The 25,748-nt window shown below is 36.4% G+C and overlaps 1 protein-coding gene across 4 annotated transcripts in view; it reads right to left on the bottom strand.

Moving 5' to 3' along the window:
• The window catches only part of GLCCI1 (glucocorticoid induced 1), a 56,228-nt gene that overhangs the window by 11,052 nt on the left and 19,428 nt on the right, over positions 1 to 25,748 (bottom strand). For 2 of the 4 annotated variants that reach the window (XM_026099505.2, XM_064506372.1), the window contains exons 2-5: positions 25,063 to 25,214; positions 17,053 to 17,139; positions 9,403 to 9,519; positions 5,809 to 5,961 (exon numbers count right to left, since the gene is read on the bottom strand). In XM_026099505.2, the coding sequence (XP_025955290.1) occupies positions 5,809 to 5,961; positions 9,403 to 9,519; positions 17,053 to 17,139; positions 25,063 to 25,214 (509 nt within the window). The remainder of the gene's footprint in view (positions 1 to 5,808; positions 5,962 to 9,402; positions 9,520 to 17,052; positions 17,140 to 25,062; positions 25,215 to 25,748) is intronic. The other 2 variants (XM_026099506.2, XM_064506373.1) reach the window with 1 other exon arrangement.

Here is a 25,748-nt window from a genome sequence, read left to right on the forward strand (position 1 = left end):
TTGCTAGCGGCCAGAGTGATCTTGCATCCATTCCGCAACATACTGCGTAGACATGTTCACAGTAGTAGATTGGCATGCTCTACTTACTTATCCTTTCCCAGCAGAAAACCAGTTTTATCATAAAGACAGTGCTATTTTAAACAAAAAAAAAAAAATCAAATGAGAATTACAGTTCTGCTTAAAAGTAAAGGGGTAAAAATGTCTGCAAGATTTGAATATCTATTTTAGCCTCACTTCAATAAGGATTGTATTAAAGCCCCACAGAAATGATCAAATATTCTACTACAAAACTTCATGTCTTTTTTCTCCTCGCTTCAAGTGCACACTTTTATTTCATTGTTTTCCTCCTCCCCATGCACTCCAAAATTATAAGAGTCTGTCCAGAGCCTAAAATTCAACCCAATACTCCTTTATAGCAATAAGGACATGAAATGTATTGGCCAAAAATCACATTCCCCCCTTTTCCACATTTGTCTATCCAGAAAACCACCAGATGTTATACAACGAGGCAGATACAGTAGATCTGGAAGGTCCTCTCCTTCTTATAAGCCTTCCAGTTAATACTACTTCACATTTCAATTAAAAGTAAGGAAACACACTAAAAAGAGAACATTACAATTGCTATATCAAATGCTCAATAGTTTGGAAACAGCTGTGTGGTCTGTTCCAACAGTTCAGTTGACATTACATATGCGTTACAACATGACTACATGTTGCTATTCCATTCGCCCCCAACAGGCCATGACTCATTCAACGCACAAGATCAACCTGAAGCATTATATCATTTGTTACACAGACAGAAGAGATGGAAAACAAGACTGAGGCTGCAGAAAGAAAACAGTCTCATAACTAACATAACCAAAAAAACCTGCCATGCACAACCGCATTTTAGCCCTGTCTCTGCCACAAAGATTCTGTGAGATGCCAAGAAGTTATCTGAACCAATCTCTTTCTTCTATGGTATTTTTTCTCGATGGCCAGTCTATCCAGGACTCATTTGCAAAAGCCCTCAACATTCACAGATGCAGGAGGAGACTATGGGAGCTGCACTTAAAACTCCTAAAATGGCATGCAGTATCCTGAGTTACCTGAAAAATCACATTATAGAAACCTGATGGATTTGTGTTTCTCCATCCTTTAAGTGCAGATAATATCATTGTTCTTCTCACACAGGTGTGATGAAAAGAGAACAACATTCCAGAGGCACTCATATTGTATAGAAGCAAAAAAACATAAAGAAATTCAGATTTCTGACTTCAAAGCAAGGTTTGGATGTGCATCTTAATGCTCACCATTAATAAGGAGAAAATAAAAATACTAAACAGCTGCTCATTAAGTACATACACTATATTCTATGTAACAGGTAAAACAAGGATTCCAGAGAGGAAAAAGAATAGAACATGACCGCATAATTAAAGACTTCAGGATAACGCAGATGCTCTTCCACAGCTGGAGGAACAATGCAGAGTTATGTGCTCAGCAAGTATATCCCAAATCACATACTTCAACCTCCACTGAATTAAAATTTCAGGTACAGAAAGTCATCCATACTTTCAGACATGCCTCTAGACATACAAGTACAAAAAGCTAAATATTTATCACTCTTTCCAAGTCAAGTAACATCTGATACATAGAAAATGACTGCAAATATTTGATTACTGTGCTTCTGTAGTTACATTTCCCTTCATATTGAATCCAAGTCTTGACCACAAGTCCAAAAAACTCAGGAAAACATCAAATAAAATTATATTCCATTTCTTCGTTTTTAAAGATTTAGGTATTAAACCTGATCAAAATAAAAGAATACTTTAGAAATCACTTTCCATGAGCCATATCTAAACTCAACTTCAAAAACTGAAGTCCTTACAATCCTAAAATATAAGAAACAATAATTAATTCAGTACAGCTGCTATTAGTTTTCATAACGCTTAATGCATGAAAAATGACTGGAAACTTTTTTTGCAGAATGATCCAAGTAGTGTACAAACTTCATGCCAAACTGATTCTGACAGGATACCAGTCTATGGATCATTGGGAATGCTACTAAGATATAATATACCAATGGTAGCCTCAAAAAAATGATCTGTTTTTCACAAGTCTTATATTTTTTCGATAGGCAACTTCTTGAGAGCAGAACACTTGGTATTTTTTGTTTTAAAACTATTCTCTAGACTTGAACACAAAGGCAGAGATGGGAAAGTGCTTTTGCCTTCTAACATCAATGCAGTAATCAATGTGTTAGACAAGCTGCACGTGCAAAAACATGTAATGTATCCTGAAGACACTGTTCCTGGGAAAGAACACTTGAAAAAGTTTTATTATTACAGGATTAAATTTTCCAATAGGGACACAAAAACATCATCTCTTTCCAGAAGCTTTAGAAGTTAAACAAGAAACACACTGATCTTTTTATTTTTATTGTGTGACAGTAAAAACTGCTTCATTACTAATTACTGTTCTATATTTGAAGGAAGTATGAGGTAAGATTTTTTTCTAACAGGAGACCTATAAATGTGTACGCATCCAATGGCATGGCACTTCTCAGTAGTTCCATATCATTTTCCGTAACTGGGAACCCCTTCCCCCAGCTCTCCATGAGAAGCTGACCATCCTATTGCACCAAAGCCTCCAACATTTGTGTTGTAGAGTAACTACAGGACTAAGAGCAGAAGGCAAAGTCAGAACTTCACAAAAAGCTGTTTTCCTTTTACAGTTTATAGTGGGAACAGACTACTAAAGTTTCCTTCAAACTAGTCAGCAGATTATAAAACAGGAAGAAAAATATAGCTGTGACCTTTTAATAAATACATTAGAAGAGGGAATAAAGTTTATTAATAAACTGGAGGAGGAGGAAGTTATTACAAAGTGACTCAAAAATGCCACCTTTAACTCTGTTTTCATGAAAGAAAATGCAGAAAGCCTTCAGCTAATTAAGCAAGAGGGATGATCTGAAAAAATATATATACATGCATGGCTAACATGAAAAGAAGGAAATATGTGGAATGTTTGACAACTTACAACTCAACTACTCTATATTTATGATCGATTATTATAGGAATCGGCTAACAACATTACTGTATCAACTATCTTTGTGAAGCACACAAAAGTAACAAGACTAATCTCTATAACTATGTTTCTGTCAGTACAATTCCTATTTTTACTAAAAAAAATTGTAAAAAAAACCCCAAAGCAAGCAAAGCAGAAAGTTTCCAAAGAATTAACAGTACTAAGACAGAAGAGAGATTCCAGTGAATTTATTCATCTTTTAAGAGATGGGATTGCAAAAATTCAAGTCACCAAAGTGAAAATAGAAACTATGCAATAGTACACCCTGAAAAACACCAACAGTCTAAAAGTTAAATCAGATTGATTTGTATGTCTGAAGATTAAGCAAGAAAGTACAAAACTAGGAGGAAAATTTTACAGGTTACCAATTGAAACTGGAAGCTAAATTAAAAAAAAAAAAAAAATCAAGTATTGCCCACAAAACTAAATCCACTTTAACCCAAGTGCTTATTTTCATCCAATATATTAGTTAGTCTGATTTAAAGATGATGAACAAAGAAACAGATGAGAGCCCCTTAAAAACATTCACATGTTTACATTGAAAAGACATAGTTAGACTGATGGAAAAAAAAATCCAAGAGAAACAAGACTAAAATTTTTAAAACTAAAATAAAATACATTTTGTTTTATTCAGGAGAATAGAGGTCAAACGTAGTTAGTCAAAGGAAATGAAGAAGTCTGAAAGCTACTAACATATGCCTAAAATCGATTAAAACATTAGGGAATTAACTGCACTTAAAATAGTGAGAAGGATTATTACTTTTAACAATCATTACATTAACATTCCCAAAATCTTTCTACGACTTGCTGACAAATGAATATAGATTCACAATAGGGCACTAAGTGTTTTACACAGCTGGATAGATGGATTGATATGAAAATTAAGGTTTAAACATACATTGCTAAACTGGGAACCAAACTTGAAAACAGGTTAAGAGAAACCCGCTGAAAACCTACATGCGCGACATACCAGTCTTATAAGCAAGCTTGTAAAATAATTTATCCTTACATATCACCCAAAGCAACCAATTACTTGACTGTTCTTTTAAAATACTTTTAAAGAATACAGAATGCTACAACTAGAAAGAATAATGGCAGAAAATTGAAAGAAAAACAAATTGTTTCACTAGCAGTGAAACTAATGAGGTTTGGTTTCCTATAACTCCTAACCTTTAACCCAGCCAACCTAGCTTCCCCAGGCTAAAAATAAGCTAAACTGCTTTATCAGGAAAAAGTTTACCGGCAATAAGATTTAGTAAATTACTCTCACTATGATCTTCCATAAGCAAGCTGTGAGTAAGCTCAAAAACAGCAGTAATAGAAGTCTCAGTTCAGATCACACTAGAACAGACTTCACAGAAATGGACAGTTATATAGCAGGAAACAAAACTGCCCACAAAGATGGACTTGACTTCAAGGGCAATGTCTAATTTATGACTTTCTTTTGTGTCTGAAGACTCTCCCCAGCTAGATGTTTGGAGGAAGGTTTCCCTATTGCCTTGGTTGCGTAAACTGCTGAGCACCTCTGGCCCCAATCCAACAATGCACTTAAGTATGCGCTTAACTGTTTTGTTGGATCAGAGCCAGCACATTCACTAACTTATGAGACTGAGTTCTACATCCAAAGTAATAAGCTGTTAAAACCCAAGGACAACATTTACAAAGATGATTTGTCTGATAAATAAATGAAACATCCTATAAACGTAAGAGATTACAACCATAGCTACAGCAACATCAGTGGTGGCACTGTAATTACATACCTTTTTATACTGTCTTTGGAGATGGCACAAAGTTTACTGATTATGGACTTGTGGGGGGGTTATTATTTTTTTTTTACTCCTCTGTCAAAACACAACCCACTTCTAAAGGGATGAGACAGCCTTAGGAAAGCAAACTTAGCGTAAAACATTCACTGTTCCAGTATTTCGTTTTTAAGACTGCTTTGTCCACACAACTAAGTCTTTGGAGAAGGCAAGAATGTTCCAAAGCTTTTTAAGATAACTGCCATAATGAAGAACTGAAAATATCAGGTTCCGAAATCTTAAACCTCTGATTAAAGTTTTATAGTTTGATTTGTACATTGATTTGCTTCTACACGATCATTCACAAGATCAGGATCTACATTTTAGAGAAAATTAGAGAAAACAGGAGTGTAGTTTATCCCACAGCAAAAAATTTATTTGGTTATTTGGGAGATTCTGTCTGTAAAACAAATATTTCAAGTCTGAAGTGTCATCGAAGCACTCCAATATTTTTTGACAAAGATTCGAATGCTCCATTTCTCCCATATAAGCTAGATTCCCTAGTTTGTCTGTATTTCCCATATGGAGATCTCCCATGGCACAGAGTCTTATGTTTATGGAAGTAAAGATTAAAACTGGAAAGTATAGTATAGCACAGGAAACTAAGTCTTCTCTAAAAAAAAGAACATAAAAATGAAGTAAATGAAGTCATCTCCCAACCTGTGATTACTTACTCCTGTAGCCTGAAGTATCTGAATTTTCAAGCATTTGTATTTCTCAAGAAAAATATTCAAGTTTTCTATGTAAAGGGCATTCTAAGCAAAGCACGTTTGGCCAGAAGCCCTTTCTTTTTAAAAAAGGAAAATCAAAACATTAGAACAAATTTTTGAAACAGTCTTTTAAAGAAAATGATTTGTATTTTCAGCCATTATGAAGTGTTTTCACATGTTTATAAGGCTACAGACAAAAAGCAACCATAAATACATTAATATTAACTTACCTTGGATACTTCTTCTTTTCCACTGTTCTCCTTAATGAATACTTTTTCCAGTTCAGGGCTTATTCCTTCTACATTACACGGCACACGTGAAACGGTTGATTTTGGCACTGAAATGTTTGACAGTGGCATAGGGACTGATCTGGAAATAGAAGCCTAGAAAGTAAAGAGTTACATGGTTTAAAGCTGAAAAATGGAATGAGGCGAAAGTCTGGGATCTGTACTAAAGAACCTAAAAATGGTAAATTAAGAAACTTTGTATTAATTTTGCCAGCCAGAAGACCATCTTTATGTGGCAAGTTCCAATTTAAAAAAATGCTTGCACAAATCAAAAGTCACTAAAACAACTTCTATCTGTTAAACTCAGAAGAGTTTTATACTAAAAGCATTCTACTACCTCAATTATCAAAAAGTAGGCAAATGTATTTCCAGATGCATTGAATATAAAGTATGCAGTGGTGGGGAGGGGAAGCACACAGAGACTACTGATTCTGATGGCTCAGCTGTGATCCAAAAGGCATTTCCCAACATTCCTAAAGCTTAACCATTCAACTCGAATATTCACTTAATACACTTTTATTCTCTTTTGGTTGGCTTCAGTAAAGGAAAAATAAAGCATTCATTCTCAACCTCTAATTTCATTAGCTTGTAACATTTCAGAACTCTATGTCAAAAGTCCTAAAACAAACCATTTGAAGTTTAAGAATCAAGCATGCAAATAAGTGTAAGTATGACTTTCAGAAAAAACCTGTCATAGCAGATCTCTGTTACTGACAGGAACCATTCACAATGAATGCATACGCATCTTGTGCTACCAATCTCAAAAATTTTATCTTGGCAGCACCTACATAGCATAGATGCATCTGTGCTGATGTCATGAGTGGTGCTCACCTCTCAAAACTATTTTCATCTTGTTCAGAGAATCACAGGATGCATAAGACAACAGAAGGTAAAATATACTTGTGGACATCTCTGAAGTTCCAGTTACTACAGTAATCAGCATTATTTTTTCCATTGAGTTCTTCCCAAATGAACGTGGCACAATGTGCATTCCACAGTGTGGAATTCCAAGCTGTATGCCACTTGTGGAGAGGCATCTCTCTGAATTTGACAAAAACATTGACTGCAGGATGGCTTCCTACAGCAGTGCCCGACTTGGAAACTTCATTGGCCTTGTTAAAGAACACCTGCTTGAAAAAAATCACAAAGCTGCACTAGCCATGACAGAGTGAGCCCCAGCCACTAAAGAATGCTACTTCAAAGTGTATATTAAGGGTCTTAGGTGGATTTCAGTCTGTTTCAAAGACTGTTTTTACTATTGCTATAAATAGTGGCAAAAATACAGGCAACGGCTTGCTTTTTTGAGATGGAAAGCAAAACCCTTTTCTATATAGAATGCAGTGAATCTTTTGTTGTAGAGAAGTAAGATTTTCAGGAAGAATATCAAAGAATAGGTATGCTGGCTCAGATAGAATTCCCCAGATGTCTTCATCACCAGTTTAGGTTTCATCTACAACGAGATTTTATCCAAACAGAAGAAAGAATATGAAGGATCTGCTATCATAACTCAAGCTTTTCTCTTCTTTCCAAAACACAAGCTATCTAAAAAGGCTGTCAAAAAATACAATGACAGAGCGAACAGATTTCAGTAGTTCAAATCATGGCCTATTAGTAACATGCGCAGCAAGTTAAGGATCCACTACAGGATGAAATTTAATCAGAACTCAAATGTCTGCATTGTCAAATGAGGAAAGATTAACTGCTTTCGACAAGTGGCTTAAGGTTCACAGAGTTATTGACTGAACCTTGCCTGAGCCTTTGAACCAGTAATTGGGTTTCAGCTCCACTGGCAGTTTGTAATTGCTGGAACAGACACCTTGTGGGGGATCATCCGTCACACCTTACTGAGAATCTGCTTCATTTGACCAGGTAATTTATCCAAAGCTATTCTTCATACATGTCAGCATCTTCCTAATGGGAGAGATGCAGGTATTCTCAGAGGACAGGCAAACTCTTATAACCTTGTGATATGTGAAAAGGAGCTGAAAACAAAACTCATCTTAGCCAGGCTAGCGTCAAAAAAATCAGCTATATTAAAATCTGCCCAAACTTTTGCATCACTTTGAAAAATAAGTAGGTAATAAGAAAAAAGAAAACAGAAGGTGTCACACTAGGAGTCTGAGAGAAATTAAGAGATTTTGATGTCCCATTCCTGATTCAGGGAGAGATATCTCCCGATAGTGTCTGCCCAGGTATTCCGAAGGCTTGAGAACATACAGTAGAAGATAGGTCAAATCCATAGACTCACTGCTGGATAGAAGTCATGTTATGACATTGCCCATTGACACAGAATATGAGAATGGTCATGAACATAATCTGGACATACCATTTTGTATCCTAAAATCTCAGTCTTTCATCATGTCTAATTGAGTTTTTACACTGAGTGCCTGGAAAAAGAACAGCCTGCTGATGATGGCAATTTTTCCATTCAATATGATGGAAACACTCAACAAATACTGTAACATAGCAATGGTGTTTCAGCTCAAGTACTGCTGACCACTGCTACCACAGAGACCTATGTGAAGGCTCTCAGCCTAAACAAGATCTTCTATTAGTCCACGGTGATTCTGGACTACCGTAATAGTCAATAGGTATGTCCTAGGCAAAACCATGATGAAAAGGATTTGCGTCCTGAAGTGTGAGAGATGCTAACAAGCCCTCTAATTCTAGTGATTGGGTTGCTGTGGCAAGCATTGTCTTGATTTCAGCTGAGTTTAAATTTGAGATGAATTATCACCCTCTTTTTAGGAAGTAAACAGTTTTCCCTGATCTTATAACATCAGTAAACATGTTTCCTTGATGTGGAAGTTGCCTCTATAGGCAGTAAGTCAAAATTGGCCAGTAAGCCAAGTATCAGAAAGATTCCAGAAATGGGACAAGAAAATGAGGTCTTCTCCCAAACTGCTGGTGATATCAGTGTTGCTTTCTTTATCTGACTGGTCGATGATAAGATGAATTACAAGTCTGTCTGTAACAAGCCAATTAGTTCCAGAAAGGCAGAAAACTGATTTCTGTAATCTTAAGAAAACTGATTTCTGTAATCTTAATAGTACAAATACCTTTTAACAGGTCCCATTCAAAGTTCTGCTTGCGGCTCAAAGACTGATCATTTGTTGGGCTGCCAACCCAGATTGCTTACTCTCGGTAATTTTTTTTCTTTTTTAACAGCTCAGGTGAAATGCAAAATAAGCAACTACCTTCCACAGGAGCAGAAACTTTTGAAAGTGCTATCACAAAAATCAGTCTTCGAAGCAAGTACATATTCCAAGAAACAGCCTTATCTGGCCATGCTCAGAGTTTTTACAGCATCTTGATATATTTTAGTTGCTACCCTGCTGCAACCCTTCTTTCCTTCATTATATGATGACCATCAGATAAAATTCAGTGTAGCTGCAGTGGTATCAGGTTGTTAAGCATTTCAATATAACATGTAAAAACATAAGAAAAAAAAAAGGAGAAAGGTGGGAAGAAACAGCAGGCTATTCACTTCGCACTGATAAGAAAAGAGGCTGTTAATATAAACAGCTATCTACTTACCTGAGTCTGACTGATTGCTATATGGTTGCCATGGAGAGGTGACTGACGTTCTTTCTCTTTACTGTGACGACTACTTTGCTTACTGCGCTGAAGCTGCTGCCTCAGTTTGGCAATCTGCTGGAAAGAAGTTCAGGTGAAGTAATAATGAGTTATGAAATCGATAACTGCTCAAATCTTTCCTTACAAAGTAAATCATGGACATTTTAAGTCCTCTTTAGAGGATTTTACAAACACATTGGATAGTTTCCCCTTGAATCTGACAAGCTGACAGACAGTTTAACGCTTATGCTTCTTTTTCCAAAGTATCTGCCCTATTTGCCAACCTGAATATGACAGCAGGCATAGTTTAATTACTAAACTTCCTCATTTACAAACCAACACCGTAATAACAATGCAAACAAAACTAGTCCTCTCAACAACTTGCAGGAATTTTTGGCCTGGGGACCATGAACCCTACAGTTTAATTTCTTTGATCTTAAACAGAACTAATGATGTCCAGTGATAATCCATCATAAAAGCAAAAGAGCCTTCACAAACAACTGGCAATCAATATGCATTGCTCTATCTTGGAGAACTTATTTTATACATTCAGTAGCATTTCCCTGCAGGCTGAATTATCATAGATTCCTTCAGGCAGGCAAAATTCTCTTTTCTGCTGTGTGCTGCAAAGATGCCTAATCAAAAGGTACATATTTTAAAGGTCAAATGCAACTACAGCCATTATCCCTTTCATCCGATCCTTAGCAGAAGCCAAAGAACTTCATTCAGGATACCTCCACCTTTTTATTCCTCCTCAATAATTTCTACATGAAAGAGAGTATTTACCACTATAAGCCTTTTCTGAGAAGTTTAGACTGCATGCAAATTTACATTACAGGTACAGACACTTCCTTAAAACTATGTATTTTTCTTTTGTGCTCAGGCCTCACTCTCCTTCATGCTCAGCACACTGGCATGTAAGGTAGAGCATGCATGGCTCTGTTTCATTTTTAACTCAGCTGCAGATGTAATCAAAGACTTGAAGGTCAATCAGGGAGAAGTGAATCACATGGAATTCATATTTCAAAGAACTTCATCAAATGGAAAGTAATCTCTCCTTCTGAGTGACTGCCGAAAAGCACGTTCACTCAGTGGTTAACTCCAAGTAGATAAATATTTCACTAATGCCCTTACAAAGTATGTGTGTGGTAGAAAATCACTCCACATCACTCTTCACAGTTCAGAGATGACAGTGCTTGGTGAAAAGGTTTGAATGGAGTTTAGCTCCAGGCTGTGGACTTTTCTTGGTGATGTTTCTGTTATTACTCACAGAAAAGGGATCCACCTTAGTGGCTTCATATCAAGTCTTGCCACAGCTTGTTATCCATATTCAAAGAGTTGCTACTCAGAAATGATTGAATCCTTTGGATCTGTCAACAATGGACAAACAGTTTAGATCTCCAGAAGAACCTGAGTGTACAATACATCAAGATGGAGTCCTCTTGTGACTAAGTATCTAAATATCTAACTCAGAAGAGCCATATTTAGAGAAATGTGAAACTATCTCTCGATTAAAGGTGCAACTCGGACACCATGTTCGAAGAAAATTTGAAGGAATCTGAACCTTATGTCTGCAAAAAAAATTTGTCCAGAAACTTCCCCATTCACCCTGCCAAAGTAATGGCAATTAAGAAACCCAGCTCCATAGAAGGATGAAGAAGCAAGTAGAACTAGTTTAAAAAAGAGAATGTAAAAGTATACATACAGCTACAAGGATTTACATATTAAATTTTGGAGAAGGGGGAGAATAGGTAAAACACCTTTATCTTCCCCTTTAAAAACAGAGCAAGAGAAAAATAAGGCCCAAACCAGAAGACTGTGGTGGACTGAAATGGATGCTACATGAATCTTTGCTGCTAATTAGAAAGCAAGGACACTAGGCAGGGAGAGTGCTGTATGTAAATGCTTGATTTCTGCTGCATTTCCTTGATGCTATGCACTTCCTCCTATTTAAAAAGTTAACTACCCTATTTTTTATTCAAATGAAATCTAGCTTTCTGAGTATACCTCAGGAGCATGCTGTAGAAAAGGTCTATATAAATCCACCCCGAAGCTCTGACTCAGAGTTTTGTTGCAAACAGCTTGCAAACCTTTAAAAGAACATAGCCTCTCACTGTAAAATTTGAACAATGAAAGCGTTAAATGGTTAAAAAAAAAAAAAAAGGTAAAAAATTGTTTTGCCCATTCTCTTCCACATTTAGACAAACTCTTAGAAAGTAACTATTTCTAACAGGGAGAAGGCAGCTATGCTAGCTTCCTAGAAAGTCTATCTTCAACTTCTTCCCGAGCAGCAGAGACGTGAAACCAGAGCATCAAACATCAGCCAAAATAAGCTGTTGACACATAAGAGCTACACTGATCCCGACAAAGCAGATAATTTGTGTGGTGAGGAAGGAGACCGAAACGGAGTGCCTTTATGGCACCTGTTTTAACAGGCTTTTCAAAGAAAAAGCAGATCCTCTCTCTTGGGCACTCAACTGATGCAACTAATATACATCAGGGAACTTGCTGTACAAAGCGATCAGTGCCAAGTGACTGGTACCACAAAGAACATGCACTTGAAGATTTACTTACTACTGTGGTGTAGATACACTTTGACAGTGAACTGCATTCAGGGCAGAAGACAGTGCCAGAGGGCACTAGAAGTACAAAAATAACTCAAGTCCACCCATTCTGAAAGCTCACATGACCAATATGGTGTCATCAGAGCCAAGCTGTAAGCTAGCTTGAAGGGCCAAGGGGATTTGCAAGGCTGGTTCTAAAGTCAAAGAAGAGGAAACACTGCCACAGTTTTCATTGTGGTTTTCGTTAAGTGACCTAGTGCCAATATACACACTTTCTCCAGCACCAATTTGTGATCAAGAAGTCTTACCTATGTCAAATGGTAGTAGAAAGAATGTAGATCAGATATTTCTTTGTGGCACTTTTACAAGAGTGACCCCTTTATAGTTCTACATTGCAAGTTTTCACCTGTCTAAACAAGAGTACCAAACAATACACCCAAGATGAGGCCTATTCATGATGGCCTCAGGTGCCCAGATCATGCAAGACCTTTGTGATATTCTTGAGCAGATAGTTCTGCAACTTAAGCAACCAGTCACTTTTTGCTCTAGGGTTTAACTGAATATTTAACCATGAACACATCCCTCTCCAAGACAGTATGGGTTTCTGGCATATGGATTGGAAGATGTAATCTAGCCCTCAAACTGTACAGCAGTACAGAGATTTTAGTGAAGTAGATTAGACAGAAAGGAAACAATGTGTTGTGCATCTAAAAAAAAAAAAAAAAGAAAAGAAAAAAGAACACTGAACCACTCCAACTCAATGGGGTAGCTAAGAACAACGGGAGGGGTTCAGGACAACATTTCCCTTATGCCCAAGCCACCGAGCATGAAGGTGACTGAAGCATATACAATCATAATAAAAACACACATGGAAATCATCACTTGAAGAAAGACCAAGTGTTTATTCTTCAAAGCATCCAATTGCTGAAGACATTAAACCTTTAGCCTTGCACAAATGTGCACTTATATCCATAATATGAGACAATGGTTTTAATATACTAATTCAAATGTTCTCCCTGTCTACCCAGTTTGAGAAAGAACAGAAAATTCTCATTATACCATACAGGTTCTCACGTAATGTGCCTTAAGACAAGATTTAGAGGATATACCTGAAAAAAAAATTTTTCAAAGAAAAATCAAATTGTGGTTTTTATTGATGTTGAATTGAAAATATTTGCGCAGAGCACCAACAAAAAGGGACTATATGTAGAAAACAAAGAATTCCTGCAAATGATTTTCATGATGGTTATAAAATCTGTTCTAGCAAAAAAAAAAAAAAAAAAAATCCAAATTGCCTTTTTACAAGTCATAGTTCCCATCACAGACATCAGACTACTGATAGATGAGCAGCCCTTTTTCTGAACTCTTATTTTTAAATACCTGAGTTTCCTCCTGTTAAAGGAATTAAAGCAATTTGAATGCTACTTCCCCTATACACTTATTTAAAATATTTTGCTACTTTAAGAGCTGTAAACATAAAAGTTAGTAAATTTCAAATTACATTTTTTAATTAAAATTGTGCAAGTGCTCTCATGTGATTGTATCTTGGTAGAATTAAAAAAAGACATTTGTGCACATCTCATATCAGGCAAGAATCTAAGAATCAAAAAAATTTTCAACCTTTCCTCTTCCTGTGACTATTCCCTGCAATATTCTTGACATATCTGAAAGACACTTTCTTGACATACTCGAAAGTTGTTTATATAGAAAACAAGAAAAACACAAAGATCAATGCATCATAACAGTAATAAACAGATCTACCTCAGGTCTTTTCCGGAGACAAACTTGTAGTTGGGTCTTGATTACATGTTTGATTATAAGACGACAATGCATGCTGAACTAAACCAAAGATTATTAAACAAATAAGAAAAAAACCTATAAATATATTTTCTGCTAGCTGAATATTTTTACAGCTGAAAGTGCACTTAAAATAAATATTAATTTCATATATACCACTTGTAATATGCATGTAATCTAATATAACTAATGGCACACACCTGAAAAATGAACAAATTAGGTTTGTTCTCTACAGCATTGGAATAAACTGAGTATCTTGATAATTCTGCATTTGCAGAGATCCAGATATGGGCTGCCAATATGAAGCAATATGTCACATATCACTGTTCCTGACCAAACAGTAATTAATATTTACCAGCTAATAGACTGCATTTCAGCAAATCCAGCATACAAAACAAAGTAACTTTCTATTGATGAATAAGCCACAATCTCATCATAAATGGAGAGCTCTCTCTCATTAAACTTATTCATGAACAATTTGTGACTACACAAGTAAACCAGCCAGTGAAATAGTCAAACAAGCCTTAGATTCATAACTCTAAACAAAAGTGCTGTTACCTATGTTACTCATAACCTATGTTACTCATAACAAATTCAGTTGCCTAGTAGGCCTGATACTTTTATATCCATTGCTTAAGCTCTTGCTTTCAGTTACCTAGCTTTGTCAAAGCACTACAACTTTTCACACTTCCTCCATGCTACATTCAGCTCTCCTGTCCTCTCCCCATCAGAGATTTCAGTGGAAGTATTAGAGTTGTTTTAAAAATGAGGTTCAAATGAAGGGCAAAAAAATCTTTTCATCCATGCTAAAAAACATTATAGCTGTCTAATTGAGAAGCTCTACTGCCCCATGCTTTGGGAGAAAGGCCCTTACATTTCTCTGTGGGTAGGTCCTTTATGCTGGAAATGTGTCTGTCTGTTCCCTTGGAAAAAGCATCACATTTGGCAAAGCTTTGGGGAAAAAAAAAAAAAAGAAAAAAAACTCAGTTTACACATGTTCAGGAGAGATGCCTGGGACTGGCAGCTACATTTGCTAGTAATCCTGTCTTTACTGCACTTACAGTTTGAACAAAACTGTCCCAGAGAATTTCTCTTTCCAGAAACTGCAGAGTACTGTGACAAAAAGAAACTGAGTGCACAGATATCATTGGTATTGAACGCGCTCTTAATGCCCACCACACATGCATTAAGTAGTTTGGTGGAGGAAGGAGACAGATGAATGCAGGCAGAAAGAACAAGTATCATACCCAGATAGGGAACGTCTGGACAGAGAGGCTGGAACCAGGGGCTAGAGGTGAGGAAATGGAAACAAGAAGGGATAAAAATGGAAGCCATACAATGGGGTGACAGAACAGACAAGTAGCTGGAAAGTAACTGAGCAAGAACTCAGGCAGAGGAAGACAGACTAGAACTGGCTGGATAATGCACACAGAATGACACTAGGACTATGAGGCTACAGAACTAAATAAGATTAATGCAGGTTGGGCAAGAAAACTAGGATGAGAAGCAGGAGATAGGGAAAGAAAAACAGAAGGAAAGGAACTATAAGCTGGAGGGGGCAAGGCCAAATTTTAGAGAGAACCATCCTTGCAACATTTGAATAGAAACAATTCCCTTCCACACACCCCAATTTTTACCATTACTCTGTTCTATCAGAAAGGAACCAGGAAACCCACTGGCCACAAAGTTTCTTATCTTTCTCTTGTGAACAGTTCATGAAGAAGACAACAACCTAGTACAATGGATCACTGTAAACTCAAATGGCAGAGAATTGCTTATACTCTGAAGGTTTCACTATCACTGACAGTCACAGTCATCGTCATGTGGTGAAGAAAAGCTGTTTGCTGCAGAATTTGATAGGGAACTGCCAGATGATGAAGGATGGTCTGTTAGTAAAAGCAAGTTAGCATTATCCTGGAAATACAGAATCTCTTCCTGCCTCTGCTAGAGTTCCTTTGTGCTGGTATGTAATGTTTAAGCAAAACTTTTCAGACACAAAGCTCATTTTGCATTAATTCCTGGGCACTTAACTTGTAATTCTGACTTTTTGTTTGTGGCTGCAAATGAAGTCAGGTAGGTGTTCTGAAGGCCCTTGCACCAATAAATGAGTTAAGATGGGTTTCATAATGGGTACTCAGTGAGTATGCAACACTGACCGCTCTTTGCGCCAGGTCCCTGTGTTTAAAACAAAGCTATTGTTACCACTGGAATGCAAGATTATTCCATATTTTGTCAAATCAGATTTTAAAATTCTCAAGTAATTAAGCTTAGATCACTCCTTTTGACAACTATTCTTCCTATCAATAATCATCAGGAATCTGTCTGAATCTCTATCTGTTGCCAGTAACAAGGTCTCCTTAGACAACCTATAAATTTCTCCTCATTTTTGAATACTATATTAAACAGGAAGTCAGGAGAGAGAACACAAAAGGCTCAAACTATCAGGGAGAAGCCCTACTTTATGACAACATGCTACAAGATTCATTTCTTAAAGAGAAAGGTGTAGTTCTAGAAGAGAGGCTGACACCTTCCTGACAGGGACATGAGACTGACTGCAGGCCAATTATTTGGCACTGTACAGAGTAGGATTTGCATGAACTTTGGACAGGAGGTGGCTTACTGGGGCCTAAAATTGAAATAGTGTAAATTCATCTGAACTGGAGACCATTTTACTATAATTAATTTCTCATAATACAAATCCACTTGACTTTTGATGGGTTCTTTCTAGTTGCTATTGTGGTTATAACAAAATACATATTACCAAACAGCATTTCAAGTAATCGTATCATTACTGTATCAAAGATACTTACCCTCCTATTTCATGTATAAAACTGATCTCCTCTCTGTCTTCAGACCTAAGCTTGACTGAAATTTCTAACCAAGAATTTGCTAACATACCGGCATGTGCTTTGCCTTTTTCAGGAGAGCAGTGTTAAAGAACAGAAAGCTAGCTAACATAACAGTGAATAGAAAAATCAGTAACCAGCAACAAGCTGGTTGTTCAGCACTCGCTCCGGCCACTCCTTTACAGCCAATAGCACGTAGTAGGAAGGGAGGAAATCCAACAGGCATAAAACAACAACCAGTCGTGAAACAACTCTTACGTTGGAGGTAAAACCCCTTTCAAAAGCAACAGAGGGGAGGGAAAGGGTGCAGGGAAAGGGTGCAGTTTCCTGGACTCCAGATAGGGATTAAAAAATGTCTTGGGCATATCAAGACTTGAAAGGCTCTACTGTGTAAAACTTCTCACCTCTTTCAGTTGATCAGCACTTCCCCATGATGCCGAACGCTGATGTGATCTCTTTTCTGCTCCCTCTTCAGCCCAACAGCTAGGTGTCTAGAGAAAAAAGGAAAATATATTACACTGATTTCTGTATATACGAAACTTTTTGGCACAAATTATTGATTTTAATCTTTACACAGTATCACAGTCCAGACATTACATATAAAGAATAAATTTCAGAATCTGATGCACGGCAGTAATATCCTCTCATTCGCGCTCTCTCTCCCTCTCTATATATACACATATATATACACACACACAGAACTTTATAGATAATTCTATAGTTTAAGGCTTTGTAAACTTGCATTTACAAAAGATGAGGACTATAAGCATTACTGAAGAAGAAATTAGATGCCTGACAGTCACTAAAAAAAATTCCTTATGTGGCTGCCCCCATTTCCACTACAGCATTGATTTCTAGTTTTTATCCAGTACAGTTTAGAAAACCACAAGACTAAAAAAGTATAAACAAATGAACTCAAACAGACCAAAAGCGAGAATTCACCTTTCCTACTTGTGTTCCTCAATCACTGGGCCAAACAATCAATTCCTTCTTGCTTACTCTGACTCAATACACCTTTCATTGTTTTTGGCCCTGACCTAAACAACCAGAAAAGTGAAGAGCAGCCTTTTTTCAGCTTCACCTGTAAGCCCAGAAGTTATGGAACTGTCCTTGGATGTAGGAGCTATAGAAATAAACTCCAAAGACTGAGAAGGGTCTAGAAATCACATCTCCCACTGTCTGAGTTGCTGTTATAAAAATCATGGGTATCCATCAGTGTTTTTAAAGAAAGGAGTCTTTGACTATTGGGGAACAATGGGGACATCTAACATCCAAAGTTTGGGGTAGGAACCATGTAAAATTCAGGGCTACAGGCACACTTATAAATCCATGAAAAAAGCCCGATTTTTTCAACAGTTTCTAGTGTTATTATCTGAACCTTTCACAGTAATACCGGTTGCAAAAAATAATGCAACTGAAAACTGCTGGAATTCTGCAAAGAAGTTTTGCAGGGTATAGGATCAGTGAGACATCAAAGAGTCTATTCAAAGTCTCTCTCCAAGGCAGATGGGACCCCAGCAGGTCAGACAGGATCCAGGATCCCACTTCTCTGCAGGCCTTCTTTTCCTTTAGCATACACCTTCCCTAGGCATGGAAACCCTATTTCATCACACTTTTTCCACCCTGCTTCCTTTCTAGGATCTAGGAAGCTGTACAGTACCCACACATGTGGCTGACACTATTCTGCTCAGAAAGGAGTCCTCCATGGCATCAGCTTGGAGAGCAAGACAAAAAACAGTGTCTACAACTCCTCAACCCCATTGCTCTGGGAACGGAGATGGAGGCAGAAGCTCACTGGGGCTAGGACATTCAAAGCAAGGATGCAACAGACCAGGCCCAACACCATTAAGCACTGAATTTTAGCTTCAGATCATAGGCTACACCTTTAGAATCACAGTACTACTGTAGTAATATTATATGGCCTACAGCCTGGCACAATCTTGGAAGTGCTAATAGTTAGTGCGCTAAGCCCCTTTGTGTATCCAGGCCTAAGTATCCTGTTCATGTTTTCTGCCAGCCCCACACTTTCCACACTGTTTCTTTTCTTTCCCTTATTTTTACGCCACTCAGAATACTTCCACCAAAGGCTCAGTAAATTGTGTGGGCGATTAGAAAACAGAATGAAAACCATTATGAAAATGGAAAGATAAGTAACAAAGTTTTTGCTGCATGTTCCCAGGGAAGAAAAAAGTCTTTATAAAAAGTTAGGGTCTGTGTATTTATTATATGACTCTTTGTTTGGGTCAGGGTGAGAGGTCAGAAGATAATGTGGTTTAAAAAAGGGTGAAAAGTTAATGCAGCTATTTAAAAAGTACCATGAAAATATGTGAGTCACTCAGCCAGACAATCCACAACTCTCTTCACTCAAAGCAGTGCCTCAATGCCATGCACATTCTACATGTGTGTACTTTTACTTGCTCTCCATTTCAATGGAGCCACATTTTAAATAATTACTTGCTCTTAGAGACTTACTATTGTCCTGAAATTTTTAAATTAAAGACATATTTTCTTGCTTTTTAATGTTTTTAAAGTATTACCATTATTTATGTGGCTTGCAGATTTTTAGAGAACTAGATAACAATGGAAAAAATACTCCCTTTTTAAAATCATGAGTTTCATGACTCATTGTAATTTACTTGATAATTTAAATTATTTTCTTAAAATACTTTATTATATCCCAAGTACAGCTTTAACCATATCCTCATATTATAAAAACAGGAAAATATCAATGCAAAGGAAATTCTCTGAAAATTTATTTTCCTGAAAGTGTTTTCTGAACTCTGTTGCTCCATGGATTGACAAACAAGTCCAGGACAAAGTAGAAACAGGCATTTCAAGCACTTAAATATTTTCCTGCAGTCCAGGAGGAAGTACCAGGGATCACTACAGGCTAATAGCCTTTTCAGTTGCATCTTAATAAACAGAGAAGAAATGACACTTGGTATTTTTTTAGATAGCCAGAACTCTAGCTTTAGCCTAAGTGAGTTTCTCCGTGAAAAGAAGCAAACTTAAAAAACAAAACAAAACCCCCTATGTATAAAGTGAGGGGTTGCTTGCATTTTTTTAAACACACATTCATCCAGATAACAAGGACTAAAACAACAAACTAATAGCAATGTTTTGAAGAACTTCTTCAACTACACTGGCAACTTTTAGTAACAAAGAGGTGGGAAAACATATAATGCAGTTGACTGAATCAGAAATCAAAGTAACAAACACGAAACACACCAATTCACTTAATATTAGATTTTGTACTTTCTCAAGTACGCTTTGACACTTTCTTCAACAATTGCCTATAGAAGCCTTTAGTAAACTGGTAAATTGAGCCATGTCACAATCTTTCCAAAATATACATATGAGTACTTTTATACAGGGGGCAGACTATTTGTGCCCCTCACATTGTGCCAGTATTAATGTATAAATACTACGTAATGCTCCTAGCACAATACTGAAGTCAGGCAACCTAGCATTAGTGAACTATTTCTACTGTGGCAGAAAAAAAAAGAAAAAAAGTTAAAAAAATAATACAACATAAGCAGCTGCTAGAACACTATAGCAAGCCAACCTCTCCTTCAAGCCCCATAAACTGCTGCTTCTAATACATTGTAACTGATGTTCTATGAAGATGTCTTGGCTGTACCCCCAAATCCTTGTATTGAAACAAAAGCTTTAAAAAAAGAATTGTTCAAAATTCAAACAGAAATTCTGCTTGCTGATGTGTTAGCACATCACACATCTCACTTCAATGTTGCATTTTACATCACAAATAAAAGGGAGTTGCAGCACCTTTAATACGCCACATTTCATGAGAGTTGTTTTCCCATATGTATTTACAGCTTTTATAAAATGTGCTTATTCATGGAAGCCTTCATTTGAAGCTGCTGCAAATGTTCTTCTCATTTGTTAAGCATATTAAAAAACAGAATAAAAGTAAAAAAACGTAACTCAAAACTGAAGATACTGAAGATAAATTTCTGAATCACAATAAACCAAACAAAGGTTACCACACTGCAGGTCAGAAACACAGTAACAGAGGTCATAGATACTGTCTGTTAAACTGGTAATGATATCTGGGAGCTGAAACAAATTTATTGTACCACTTGATATGAACTAAAATTTATTTTTCACACAGGTCTGTACATGGAAAAAGATTTAAAATATTTTAGGATGAGAACCTTGAAAACATTAAGTATTTATAATGTTAGTATTGGTAATGCATGCTTCAGCTTCAAGAGGTGGAGGATTGCTAGTATTTTGAAGGTGAGGGTCCAAGGTTACCGTCTCAGTTGACACAATGCTTATACAAGCATGTACAGGGAATAGGGCGCACTGAGAACACCACATCTGGTTGCTCTTCTCAGTCTTAATGTAAATTACAGTTATCATTGTTCTAACCCACCCAACCTTGCAGAGATTAGCATTTCTTCCAAAGTGTTTGGTAATTCTGACTTGCTTTTCTACCCGTATCAGGGATATACACCTACATTCTTTTCACTTCACTTAGATTAGAATGACTGCATAAAGTACCAACCTACCTAAACTTAAAATAAGACTGAACTACTCTAAATATCTCACATTTTATTACCAGCCTTCACTCTACTTACTATATCTAGCTTGCACTCCAGATGAACTACATACGGAGTATGGGTGCAAAGTTAAGAACAGAGGTCTAGTTCCTATAAGGGAGGTGGTAATGCTTTTGAAGAACTTCCATATTAAGAAGAAAACAACAATACTGGAGGAAGACAGAGCCTGATGAATATTTCTTCAGATGTTTCTAAAGCATTCAAAGGCCCTCTAGAAGTCTGGCAGAAAGAAATGGCCTAAAGAGTTAGAAATCAATTTGATCATAGGTGATAACTCCTCTTAAACAACAGAGAGATTAAGACAACGGCTAGAATGATAAATTCATACTTCTGTAATATGTCTTCTTCCTTGTCCCTCCTAAAGAACTTCATTAAAATGAACATAGGAAAACAATGACAACTAATATACCAGTTAAAAGAGCTTCAGGTAATTGAGCCTCTTGGTTTATGATGTCAATTTTTAAGCAACAGAATTTTTACCCCCCCCAAAAAACAAAACATGACTCAGGTGACTAATGATAAGTAACTACATTAAAGCCTGGACATGCATGAAAGAAAAATAAAAACAGTTTTACATGTATTTTGGGCAGGCATTCCAGTTTAATAACTCTGCATTATCCTTTAGATTACAGTGTTGCTCAATAAAAATTCTGAAATTCATTTTGCAAACTTTTCTCATTTCCATTTGTATAATGCATCATTGCCATATACTATAAAAAAGGCATATCCAAATATACTGGAATCAGGTTAAAAAAAAAACAGAGTCAGTTTTAAGGGGAGGGGTGGAAATCACTGAATCATATTCCACACAGTCATTTGTTATTTTCTTTGCATTATTTAGATTTAGAAAAATTAGACAGATTAATTTTAAGTGGCAATATCTTTGCTATGACATTACTAATGTATGTTATCCCTAATATTTCCTTTTTAAAATTTTCTAAAAATATGTTTTTAATGATTTAACGACTGCCAAATAATTACATTAATAAACTATGACAATTATCCAAATGTTTCCTTAAGAGGTTAGGCATAATCATTTCAGTATAGTTCATCAAACTAGGAAGGAGGAAATTCTTACACGTGTAACATGAAGAAGGGTACAGAATTACTCCACCAGGGCTGCCAACCCGGAGAGAAGCAATACGAAAGGAAGCTTTATTGAGTGTCAAATAGCCTTAATGAAAAGTTGAAACTTTCCTGAAAAGGGGAGGGAAGTAGGCCAGTGGAGGATATTTTATGATTAACCCCTCAAGTGAACATTTTATTCATAAAAACCTGAAAGTTGCTGTGCCAGTCACTGTGCTTGCTACATTTTGTAAATACATTCATACGCTCCTGATTAGTTAAGATACACATTTTTCAGTACAACTTAGAAACTGCCAATGTTTGAGAGATTTATACATAATTTTAATAAAAAGACAGCTAATATAATTCCTTGTTAGAAGATAACCACACAAATCAAAACGAGGAAACTTCTTCACCCTTATTAATTTGAAATAATGATCCACCTTGTCAGGACAACAGTACTGCCTTTCCTCTCTGTTAAGACTTTTCACTTGATCATGCTGAAAAGGTAGAACTTCACTCCCCCGCCACCCTCCCATCTGGGGAGCTTTGTTTCCAAAAGAGGCAAAGGGTGGCAGCCAACAGGTCAAATAACCTAAACACTTATTTGAGCTCACTAGGAAAGCAATTTTACTGCCAAATGCTTGCAGCTCAAATATTTGTAGAGCAAGTTTGTTTCTCTTTTCTGTAACTAGTGAAAAGGTTTGTTTGTGAATGTTTAAATATTCTAAACATTCTATTCATAAGGCTATTTGCAGAGTCTGATATGGGTACACATTTTGAGACACAGGTTAAGAAATGCAGTAACTACAAAGGATGCTACAAATATCTCCTGAATGAAAATTATGGTTTCAAAACAAAGACTTTCATCCTACTTATAGGCATAGTACTGTCAAGTGAAAGCATCTTGGAAGTAAATCTAGGATTAACAGCTTTTAATGTGTATGTTTCCTAATAGAAAAGATGACTGCTTATTCTTCTTTGCTAAAACTGTCTGGATGGTTTCAAAATGAATGAGTAGGATATCAAGACAGCATTTCCTTAAAGGGCTCCACCAGAATTTCCTGTAAAACCTACAAGTTTGTTTGAACAATTTTAACTGATTCCCAAATTCATTAAGCAGGATTTCTGGATCATACCAAAACTAAGAAACGCATACCAGTAATAGCTCTTTATAACATACAAATGCAAAAGCCTTTACATGGTTCAGACAGATCTTTTTTCATTTCTAAGCTTTCTATCCTTATCCTTCCCCCAACCAGAGGCCTTTTTTGCATCACCTTTACAGCACACTTTGAAGAGACTTGCAAAATTACTTATACATTCTAACTCATCCTGAGAAATTCAGTATTGCACAAAGTCTAAAACCTAGTATCAATTTCAAGACCTGGTTCCATCTGCTGTAAGCAGTGGTTGCAGAATGAGTGACAAGTTGCAAATGATTGGAAACAGAAAATTAATCAAAAACTATTTATAAGTCAAGTTATGATAGAAAAGAATCCTTGCTATTTTAAAGATATCATATTCATTGTGACAACATAAGCTTCCATTTAAAAAAAAAAAAAAAAAAGAATTCTTAATGGCACAATGAAGTTATAAGCAAGATGTAGGATGACCAAAGTATCATTTTTCTTTGCAGGACACGCATGATAACAACAGACCAGAATCATCGCGTGAGATGTAGGAAACTGATGTAACAACTGTCTCTACATAGTCCTGAGATTAAAAACATAACCTAAGGTAGATAGTCCCTTCTATTTTTCAGTTATGGTTCAGAATACTGAAACTGAATGTCTTATTTCATAGCCAAATTACACTATCAAAAAATGAAGAATCTGACTTCTTTGCTAATAATTTGGTGGTTTTTGGAAATACCTATTTTTGACTTGTTTGATAGTGATCTTCCTGGACAACAAACTCCAGCGTGGAGATTCAGGCTAGAAAGAACATTCGCCTTTCTAGCCAAAGAGAGCTGGAGCACTGCAAACGCCACCGTGGTCTACCTGCCAGAGGTTGCTACTAAGGACAGAATGCCAAGGAGGATTTGGGGGAATCATGCCATAAATAATTTCAATCATCTTCCCTTCACAGATAGCGGAAGGCTTTTGTTCTGATGTTTGACTTCAAGAGGTAAGTCCTCCATGGAGCGTTTTCATTTGCCCTTCTTGCTACTAAACAGCAGAAGGAACATCAAGACAACACCATATAATTAGTCCTAGGTTCCTCTTTTTGAATTTTCTCCAATGACAACCCTGTCAATTCTTCTTAACAATAACCCCTCTTCTTCTCTTCTCCTGCACATGCACAAACACACTCTTGAGACTCATTGATTTATAAATATGATTTAGTAAAGTCTTTAGTTTGTCAGCCACTATTATCATGGAGTTATTAATATCTTTAATATCATTTAGCACAGTTCTGCATATAGCAACTTTGAAATAAACCAGATATGAGGCTGAGGTTTTAACCTGCTTATTTACACAACATAAGAGCTGCCCACACACAGAATGTAATTTTCCCAATTATTTTCTAAAAGCAGAAGATTATTATCAGTTTCATAGCATGTTACTGAACTGATACTATCAGATTAAGAAAACATTATTGTACTCTACTTTTTAGATCTTTGTATTTATAATAAAATTAAGAGAATTTGCATTTCTTTGGAATTAAGTTGAACTAAGATTCTGGACCAGAAGATAAAATATTATCAGAAAGGCATCAATTACATCAAACGCCTCCGTTGTGTTGTTTCACAGCTTTTACCTGAGTAGATTTATCTTTCATACATGAAGGGTAGTGTACATGGGGATCACGTGGCCACTGTCCTGTGAGGTAAGGTCCTGTTATTGTGTCCAAAGAAGAAGTTCGCCGTATGGTACCAGAAGTTCTGATTTGCTGGGATTTTGGCCTGTCCACTGTAGAAAACCAGAACAAAAAACAACAACAACAAAAAAAAAGTCAGGCCAGATTTGATGTGAAACATTAAAAGCCAGTTATGACACAATTACAAGAACGTATCACACATCTGTGTCTAAATGCTAAGCTGAAAAGTAAGAATACTCTTATATCAAACAAAAGTCAGGCAAAGGAGAAAAATACAAGTAAAACTTAAAAGTTACAAAAAACTGTAACACTTAATGTGCTCAAATCTGTAAATAACCAGGCTACTTATGCAGAAAAAAGTCACATGTATTGAAATATACAATATAACATAGTATTAATAGGAGATTAGTTTTTTTTTTTTTTAAGTAAGCTTGCTTAGCTTTATAAATATTGAGAAATAAATCACGACAAAAAATCATGGTTCTTAAGGAAATCCATTTCAAATGTCTTGCTCTTGTGTATTTCATTCCATATTGTTTACAGTATCACAGTACAGGCTTTAACAAGCTGAAAGTGTATGATTGTGTATTTCTCTCTGGCATAGCTCAGGTCAAGACAGCTTTTAT

This window comes from Dromaius novaehollandiae, chromosome 2 (genome assembly GCF_036370855.1).
Source record: "Dromaius novaehollandiae isolate bDroNov1 chromosome 2, bDroNov1.hap1, whole genome shotgun sequence".
Classification (NCBI taxonomy): domain Eukaryota; kingdom Metazoa; phylum Chordata; class Aves; order Casuariiformes; family Dromaiidae; genus Dromaius; species Dromaius novaehollandiae.